General features: G+C 62.6%; 1 protein-coding gene across 1 annotated transcript in view; it reads left to right on the top strand.

Annotated features, from left to right (window-relative positions):
• The first annotated feature begins 752 nt into the window (after nt 1-752).
• The window catches only part of LRP3 (LDL receptor related protein 3), a 13539-nt gene continuing 4825 nt past the window's right edge, over nt 753-9466 (top strand). Inside the window, 3 exon segments of the mRNA XM_036440705.2 lie at nt 753-898; nt 2744-2791; nt 8484-8622. Of these exon segments, the coding sequence (XP_036296598.1) occupies nt 826-898; nt 2744-2791; nt 8484-8622 (260 nt within the window). The 5' untranslated portion in view covers nt 753-825.

The raw sequence follows: 9466 nt of genomic DNA, 5'->3' as shown, positions 1-9466 counted from the left end.
CGTTTCCAAAAGCCTCTTAGAGTGGCCGCCAGTATCCCCTCAGAGGCCTGGCTGTGCACAGAGGGGCTCATCTCAGGGATGTGGCCCCTTGGGCTGTGGCAAACGAGGGCGTCAGGTCGGCGGGGCAGGAACCTGAGCCACCACATGCTGTGCTGCCCCCAGGCCTCCCGAGCAGCCGAGTGGAGCTCCTTTCTCTCCTCCCCGCGCTGCCAGCACTCGTGGGCGCCGGGCTCCACGGCCGGAGGCCCGGCCGCCCGCCGCTGACCCGGCCCCGGGGGAGGCCCGCGCCCGGCTCGGGGCAGAGGGCGGAGGAGCGGGGCGCGGAGCTGTCCAGCACCGAGCAGGGCGCGCGCCCCCCGCCCGCCGCCTCCCGCCCAGCGCCACTGCGGCTCGCGGGCGTCACGTGGCCGGCGCGGCGGCCGCGGAGCTCTGGGCGCGCGGCGGGCGCGGGGCCGGCGGGAGGACCGGACCTACGGACCCAGCGCCGGCGGCACAGGCGGGCGGGCTGCGGGCGCGGCGCGGGGCATGGGCCCGCCGGCGGCCCCCGGGCACAGGCCGGCCGCGGCGGGGCGCCCGGGGCGGTGGGGCAGCGGCGGGCGGGGGTCCTCCCTGGCGGCCGCCGCGGAGCCCCCTCGGGGCCCGTGACGCCGCGGCCGATGTGGCCCCGCGCGCCGCCGGCCTGCGCCGCCGCCGCCGCCGCCTCGCCAGGACGCCGCCGCCCGCGCCGCCGCGGGAGCCGGAGCCGGAGCCCGAGCCCGAGCCCGAGCCCGAGCCCGAGCGGGCCCCGGGGGGCCGGAGGCGGGCCTGCCGGCGGCCGCGGCGGGCATGGAGCGGCGGGCGGCCGCGGGGCCGGAGGGGGCGCCGGGCGCCCGGGCGCAGCTGGCGGTCGTCTGCCTGGGTGAGTGGGCCGCGCAGGCCGCGGAGTGCGGGCCCGGGTCCCGCAGACCCCGCCGCTCCGGACGGGACCCTCCGCCCCACCCCTCCCTGCGCCGGGCTTCCGGAGCCGGGCCTGCCGTCCCGGGCCTGGTGGGCGGCCCCGGCCGGGCTCCTGCCCCGTGCGGCGCGGCTCAGCACAGGGGCTCGGGGCTCAGGGGCTCGGGGCGCAGGGACTCGGAGCTCAGGGGCCCAGGGCGCAGGGGCCCCGGGCATAGGGGCCCCGGGCAAAGGGACTCCGGGCGCAGGGGCCCAGGGCACAGGGGCCCCGGGCAAAGGGACTCGGGGCACAGGGGTCGGGGAGCAGGGGCTCCCGGCGGGTGGTGCGCAGGGGGCTGTGCGTGCTGGTGGCGGCGGGCGCCCGGGGCCTCCGGAGCCTCGGACAAAGGCAAGGTGGCTGTCCCCCAAACCCCCAAGAAGTCTCCTTTTCCTTCCCAGAGTCAGGGTTGGGGGCTGACCGGAGCCTGGACTCAGGATGCCAGGCCGGAGGCCGCTTCCAGAATGCTCCAGTCTCCCTTCTGTGTTTTCTCGGGACCAGGGACTAGCCCTTCAGTTCGGTGGTGTCTGGGGAGGGCCGAGGGACCTGCCAGGAGGGCTCCTACCCTACCCGCCTTTCCAGGCCCTGTGGGGGGGAGAGAAGGAAAGAGTTAATTAGGTCCTCAGTGCACATGGCCCCTTTATTTACCAGGAGAAAGGAGGGAGGCCATTATCTGAGCCTGGGGTCATTCCTGGACTCCCTGTGGTGTCACTGAGGAAGGCACTGTAACCCCATAACTTTGCTGAAGCCCCTGAAATGACAAAGTAAAAAAGAAACCTGAAGGTTTGGAGCTGCATGATCCCCTGTCCTGCAAGGATCAGGATGCTGTGTGTGTGTGTGTGTGTGTGTGTGTGTGAGGGAGAGGGGGGGAAAAGGGGTGAGAGAAGACACCTGCCTCTTGTATGAGCTTCGAAGTGCTCCCTCCCCAACCTATTGGTGGTCTGTGCTCTGGACTCAGTGCTGGGTGGGCTTCCCGGCGAGCTGGGCAGGCGCGCAGGCTCTCTGGCTTCCCAAGGCCCTCCCTGCCCAGACGTGGCCCAGAGCCTGGTGCCCTGAGAGGGGCCAGTGTCCCTGCTTCCTCAGCAGGAGGGGTGGACCCCTCCCGCGACACCCTCTGCCTTCCTTGGCTCACTTGATGTTGGGTGGTGGGGCGCCCTGAACTCTGCGAAGTTGGGTTTGCCCATGTCCTCCTCCGGGCTCCCCTGCAGGAAAGCCGTACGTGAAAGCAGAGGACAAACCCAGGAGGCGGGTAGTTGAGGGGTGGGTGGCAGGAGAGTTCTTTGCCTCCCTTCTCAGGGTTAGTGTGGCACAGTAAAGACCCCCTGCCCTCTGCCCTCTGCTAGGCGTGCACCCTGTAAAGTGGGGCGATCTGAACGACTTTCCTACCTCCTGGCTGGCAGTGGCTGCGGAGCCTAAGCCAGGGCCCCTCTCTGATGGGTGGTCCAGGCCCGAGCTTCTCAAGCCCAGCGGGAGACAGGAACGTACCCCCTCCCAAGTGAGTTAGAATCCGTGTGTGCGGAGCGGCAGGAGCGGTCTGGGGCAGCCAGGCTGGCGCACGGCTCTCCTGCTGGGTGTGCGGGTGGGTTCTGAGACCTGTGGGTCCCTCAGGCCCAGGCTGGAGCAGCAGCCTCTGGAGCAGCGCTCTGAGCTCTTGCTCTGTGAGAGGGAGAGAGCCAGCCTGGAGCTCGGGCTATGCTGTCTTGTGCCCCTGAACGGCAGATGCCTAGGTCCCAAGAGCCACCCTCCCCTGGACCCTCTTTCTGTTTTTCACAGTGAACATTGTTCTCGCCGGCCGGCTCAGCAGCGCGGTTCCCGCTTTAGGTGAGTGAGTTCCCCTCCTTTCTCCCTTCTTCCCTGACCTCTGAGGACAGGCCGTAAGGTCCGGGTCTGCCTCTGAGGTCAGTCCTTTGTGTATCTTTTCTGCATCCCAAAGAGGCCGTTTGACTTTAGGCAAGCTCACACTTCCCCGAATGTCAGCTTCCACGTCTATAAAATGGGCGCAATAGTAAGATTTACTTCAAAGCCTTTATTAGGGTTGAATGAGCGAACGATGTAAGGTACTCAGCATGGTATGACACATAGTGGCTTAATACCAGCTAGCAAACTGTCACGGGCCTGGTTTCATTGACAGGATGTACTTCCTGTAGGCTATGGGGCTCCCCAAGGGCCATGAGCTGCCATGAGATGTTGCCTTTTTTCAAGTTATACCTGGGGTTTAATTGATAAAGGTGTGACTGAGTGATGACACGGCGAGATCAATGCCACTGACAGAAGCTGTTACGTGTGTGTCTTGAGAGGAAGGGATACTGGCCACACCACGCAGGGCCAGGGGTTTGGTGAGGTTTGATGGAGGGGAGGCCAAGGCCAGAGCATCAGCTGGAGTCTCTGTGGGAACATCAGGGCAGGGCAGGGGAGACAGCTTAGAGCTGGCTCGGACGGCCTGGGACAGGGAAATGCTGGCGTGGGGTGTGACTCAGATAAGGAGGTGGGTGGGGGCTCAGCCTTGGATCGGCTGGGCTGCGGAAAGGCGGGCTCCAGACAAGCTGGCACGCAGGAGAGAGGTAAACACGCTGACCGAGAGCTCGGCCCTGCAATTAGTGGATGCCAAGCAGACACACAGTATCCGCGAAAACACAGGTGCAGCTGTGCCCCTGCCTTTGCCTGTCAGACCGGGTCTGTCCATCTCCTGGCCGTCTCTGTGCTTGTGCCCAGTGCCTGGTCCCGCGAAGACTGTCAGGAGAGGGAAGGTGGACGAGGCCATGAGGGCTTTTGCTCTTTGCTGAGGGGGTTGCCAGGGTTTGGCAAATGGGTAAGTTTAGCCTCTCATGGCCCTTGCTGCCACCGGGAGACGTCTAGGAAGGGCCTCAGGAAGCTGGGAGAATGTGCGGTCCCCAGCGTGGGTGCCTGCTGATGTGCTTGCTGTCTGCCCTGCTGCACGGAGGCAGGAGATACGGGACTTGTAGTTCTGCTCAGGGCTCAACTTTAGCAGAAACTCGCTGAGGTTGGTTCAGAGGGAGGTGTGTCTGCTAGCCAAGGTCACTGGGACGGGAGGCCCAGAGTCCACAGAGCACTCCCATGGGCCCGTCTCTCAGCACGGCCTGTCCGCCTCCTCCCGATTCTCCTTGCACACTGGCTCCGGCTTCCTGCAGCCCGGCCTCCGCTGCTGACTCTGCTGGCCCAGGGCCCTGCCTTGCTCAGCACGGAGTCAGCCCAGCCCTCCATTTCCAGGAGAAGCCTGGCTGGCTGTGAGGGAGTGGGACGGTGTGCAGGTCTTACAGATGTGAGGCCCGGCCAGCCCTGCTGCTGCTGTGGTGGGTTGACATTGGCTGCCACATGCGTGTGCCTCAGTGTGGAAGAGTGATGCTACGGGCATGAGGTTCACCTCCAGAGCCAGGGAGGGAAAGCAGCCTCCAGCGCCGCACATTGGTTGTTCTTAGCTATCAAGATCTCAGCCCGGGAGGGTCCACACTGTCCAACCCCAGGCCTCTGTCCACACCATGGTGCCTGTGGACACGGTCCCCGGTGTCCTGAGCTGCAAATAGTCGGTGTGGCCACAGGTGGTGGTTGGGGTCCTGGCGCTTCCGGAGTCCAGCCCTGACCCCTCTAGCATTGCTAAGAGACAGCCTCTCGCTCCCTGAGGCCCTCTCCCCCTCTGACCCTAGGCTCCATGGTTACATTTTCAGGATTTTCCCTGTGTCTCCGACTGTGAGCATCCTGGATCAGGACTGTCCCCCTGCCCCTTCCCAGTCCTCACTAGGCTCAGACCCTCCTGAAGGCCTGGCTGGCTGTCCTGGGGATCTCAGCCCCGGACTGATGCCCCCTGCAGCTGGGACTCTGGGCGCCGCCCGGTGGCCGCTATGCCCAGGCTGGCTTGGCAGGTCTCCAGGCTATTCTGCACTCACCTGGCAGCTTCTCTGAGCTTCTGGGGTGGGGTCCCAGCTTCCTGGCCCGTGACAGCAGGCAGGTTGTCTGGGGTATTGTGGCCTTTAGAGACCGGGTCTGCAGTTGTGCTCCCTCAGGCTCAGGCCCTCTCAAGAGTATGTGATGAAGGCAAGGCGCTCGCTGCTCTAAAAATGTCCTGTCATCTCTTGCCCACTTGAGCAGGCCACTTTGCCACCAGGGCCAAGGGGATTTTCTGCCCGAGTGAACACAGGTCCCCTCCAGCTAAAGCTCTGCTACATCTCTCTGAGTGCTTCCCAAACACCCCCAAATCTTCTGTTCTGCTTCAGTATCTCCCCAAACACACAGTCCTCCCAGCTCCCCTTACTGCTGGCCCATATCCCACACCCTGTCAAACCCTCCACTCCCATGCATGTCTGCCTGCCACTTTCCCCAGATTTCCCAACCATCCTCAGAGAAGTGCACCCCGGACCACATTTTAGGGAGGGACAAGCAGAGGCCCCAAGATGGGGTTCATTAGCCACTTCCTCCTGCCTGTGCCTGATTCTGTGCTGGATGGGCTTCCTGCTTCCTGGGCTGGTTGTCTGAGCTGGCGGTACCCTCCAAGTCCATCGCCAAGAGGGTTCCAGTCCGGAGGCCCTGACCAGAGCCCCCAGCTCCCTGCACTGAACCCGGCCTCCCTCTGCTCCACATTCCCTCTGGGGCGGGGCTGACACAGCTGTGCTCTCCGTGGCCCCCGGGGAGAAGAGCAGGCAGTGACGCAGTGACGTTGTTGCCCTGGATGTGGGAATTTCTGGGGCAGCTCTGGGGGCCCGCAGGAGCGAGGCTGTTTGGGGGATGTGCTGTCGGAGGCTCTCTTAAGAGGCAGAGCTGGCCTGGCCACTGTCCAGTCATCTGCCCCGACGTGTCTGGTGGTCTGAGACGGGCCTCCTGACCCCTGGGAGAGAATACTTCTCCTCCAGACACAGGTCCCGGAGGGAGGAGTATTCCGGCCAGAGAGACGGCCCGCAGCCCTGGCTTTCCCGCCGTGCGGGAGGGAAACCCGGCCTCGGGAGTGTCCGTCCTGGGGAAGGCGTCCAGGCCGCCGCAGGTATAGACGGCCCTGCTCTGCCCAGTCCTGTCCTGGGGCCGAGGACACAGTGCTCCCAGCTTGCCTGACCCGGGCCCCTGCCTCAGCGGCCAGTGCTCCAGTTTAACGCGCTTCAGAGCTCCACATGGGGGAAGATGCGCTCCAGCAGCCTAGGGCTGTGGTAGGCAAACTGCGGCTCACGAGCCACATGCGGCTCTTTGGCCCCTTGAGTGTGGCTCTTCCACAAAACATCATGGCCTGGATGAGTCTATTTTGAAGAAGCGGCGTTATAAGAAGTTTTAAGTTTTAAAAATTTGGCTCTCCAAAGAAATTTCCATCGTTGTCCTGTTGATATTTGGCTCTGTGGACTAATGAGTTTGCCGACCACTGGCCTAGGCCCTCCCTGCCTGTGACCCTCCCACCCAGCACCTTCCAGAGGAGAAGGTCTCTTCTGGTTTGCATAACCCCTCACCTCCCAGGGTGTCTCCAGGCCAACAGCGAGGGGCCCTGCGAGTCCACAGAGCTGGTGGCCTCACCTGTCAGAGGGAATGGCCAGGCCATTGTGTTCGTTTAGTCCTTCCTCTCCTGGCCTGTGACCAATGCATCGCTCCCATTTTATGGGTGAGAAATCTGAAGGTCAGGGGGGCTGGTCTTCTAGGCTGAGCGCCAAGTGGAGAGTCTTGGCTAGTGCCTCTCTGACCTGGCTATTGAGGCTCAGGGTGAACTGAGCGAGGTCAGCCTTGCTCTAGGGTCAGGGTGTGTGTGTGTGTTTCTCTTCTAGTCCTTTGGATTTCTTGTGAGCTGTGGAATGGGGTCTTTACTCGCTGGCCATCACAGTATTGGGTCATGGCAGGCCCCATGGGAGGGGGTTTCATGCCTCTGAGTGCTAAGCAGGTGCATGGGCTGACCAATTCTCGTTGACCCATATTTATTGTGCACCTACTGTGTGCCAGGCCCTGTGTGGGACCCTGGGGACACAGTGTTGAGCCAGAGCCAGTGCAGCTCAAAGGGAAATTGCTCTGAGGCAGGTGCTGTGGAGGAGAGAAGGGGAGGGGACTGGAGCCCCATAGGAGGGTCCCCTGGGGAAGGGGCCACTGGGCTGCAGCCCATAGAAGTGGGTGGGCTAACGGTCAGGGAGAGCATCCTGCCAGGGGCCACAGGACAGAGTTTCCCTCCCAGGGGAGGTACACAGGAGGTATGAGTGGAAAGATGGGTTATTGGGGGAGATGATGCAGAAGAGGTGGGTGGTGCCACTGTGATGAGTTCTGTCCTGGTCCTAAGAGCATGAGAGATGGCTGGCGGGCTTTCCACCCCCCAACCCCTCCCAGTGTGCAGCTGTGTGAGAGTCAGCAGGGACCCTGCTTCCAGGCGAAGAGGAAGGTGCCAGGCCGTGGGAGAGTGGGGAGGTGATGGCACTGGACCCGGGTCGTCACGTGTCTTCCTGAGCCCCAGGTTTCCTGTCTGTATAAGAGCCCGCCTTTGCCACAGGCTTTTGGGAGGATTCGAGAAGCAGTGGGGTGAAGGGTTGAAGGGGCAGTGAGGAGTGGGGGCAGCCGAGTGCAGATCCTGGGAAGGCTGGGAAGTGGAGGGCATGTATAATGCAGAGGGTAGAGTGAGCCTGTGGTGAGGGGAGCTGTGGGGGGGGGGGGGCATGGTGACCCCTCACTCACGCTGGCAGGTGTGACCTCTGCACTGGTCCTCACTCAGCACAGCACATGGTGACACTTCATAAATGCGCTGGCGCAGGCATGGCAGTGAGAACGGAGCCCAACAGAGGAACAGGGTGGACTCTGACTGCCACTCACTGGCTGTGTGCCGTGGCTGGCCACTTACTCTCTCTGAGCCTCAGTTTCCTCATCTGGTTACGAGATCTACCTCCACTTATGCTCAGGATAAAGCCTAAGTTCTGTGTAATCAGACCCAGCCTGTGTTTCCAGCCCCATCTGGACATTTGCCCCTCCCTTCAGGCCCGTTTTTTAATTTTTGTTCCACGCAGGGGACCTACGTACGGTCAGTCTGACCCCCTCCCTCCCCGCGTCTGAGTCCCCCAGAGCAGGGTGTTTGCCTGATTATTCAGCGTGCCTAGCACTGTGTTTGGCACATAGTAGGTACTCACATCTGTGCTGGATGACTAGAGCTTCTTCCCTTTCAGGCTGAGGACTCTGTTTGTCAAGTCCCAGGGAGGGCAGGCTGGCCCAGGGGTGCAGAATTCTTAACTGAACTGAGGTGCCAAGGCCAAGACGTCGCCCCTCAGAGGTGCCAAGGGGAGTTGTTGGTGGGCACGCTTCCGGCCCTGCCAGGGATGGGCGATAAGACCTGGGCCGTGGTGCACAGGTGGGGCTGGGGCTACGGCTGCCCTGAGGCCATGTGGGCGCTCCTTGCCCCTCCATATGCACCTCTTGCATGAAGTCTCGAGCAGTGGCCTTGCCCTTGGCTGTGCCCCCTTGGCCGGCCTTTATCACACCTGGGAAAGGCCGGTGCTCAAGCCATAGCCCCGCCTCCTGCCCAAAGGTGAGGCCAGCACTTTGCCTCCTGTCCTGCCAGCGGCCTGCAGCGGGAAGCTGGAGCAGCACACAGAACGGCGCGGCGTCATCTACAGCCCGGCCTGGCCCCTCAACTACCCGCCGGGCACCAACTGCAGCTGGTACATCCAGGGTGACCGCGGTGACATGATCACCATCAGGTATGGGAGTCCCCGGCGGGTGTCCGCGGGAATCTATATGGGTCTGCAGTGCTAAGGGTGTGTGTGTGTGTGTGTGTGTGTGAGAGAGAGAGAGCGGGAGGGTGGGGAGAAAGAGAGAGAAAAAAAGAGAGAGAGGGAAATAGAGTGCATGAATATGATGGTGCATGTGACTGAGTGCATATGTGGGCAGGCATGGAGTACATGTGCAAGCATGTAGGTGAGCATGTGTGAGCAGGTGTGGAGGGCACATGTGAGTGTGTGTGTGAGCACATGCGTGTGCTTGTGTATGAGCTCAATGAGAGCAGGTACAAAGGACATGTGTGAGTGTGTGAACACATGTATGTACATGAGCACATGTCTGAGCACGTTTGAGGACAAGTGTGGGCAGGTGAGTGTGCAAGTGTAGTGTGAGAGTCAGGTGTGAACATGTGTGAGCTGTTAGCAGATGAGTGCTGTGAGCATGTGAGTGTGCAGCTCACAGGTCTCTGTGGGCCGCTGTGGCTGCTACAAGGAGCTGGGCCTGGTCTTGCCCTGAGCCCCCGGGGGGGGGCTGTGGGGCTGGCAGGAAGGGAGCCCCAGGCCGGTAGGCATGGTCTAGCTCTCTCTGAGGTGGCAGGGTATCTTCTCTGTCCTGCAGGGGTGGCTTGCAGCGAGGCTGGCACGGACCCCAGAGCAGGTTTTCCCGGGGTCCTCAGGGCAGTCTTAGCAGGAGCCCACGTGCTCCAGCTGCAGGACACGTAGGGGGAAATGGAGTGAGGTGACCAGATGCTGGAACTGAGGCTGGAACTCCTGGCCTGGGTGGCCATGGGGATATTTGGCTGAGTCACTCTCCTAAATGCCAGTG

The sequence above is a fragment of the Pipistrellus kuhlii genome, unplaced genomic scaffold (genome assembly GCF_014108245.1).
Source record: "Pipistrellus kuhlii isolate mPipKuh1 unplaced genomic scaffold, mPipKuh1.p scaffold_m20_p_17, whole genome shotgun sequence".
NCBI lineage: Eukaryota > Metazoa > Chordata > Mammalia > Chiroptera > Vespertilionidae > Pipistrellus > Pipistrellus kuhlii.
The sequence above is the reverse complement of the archived record's forward strand: the minus strand, read 5'-3'. Positions and strand labels throughout refer to the sequence as shown.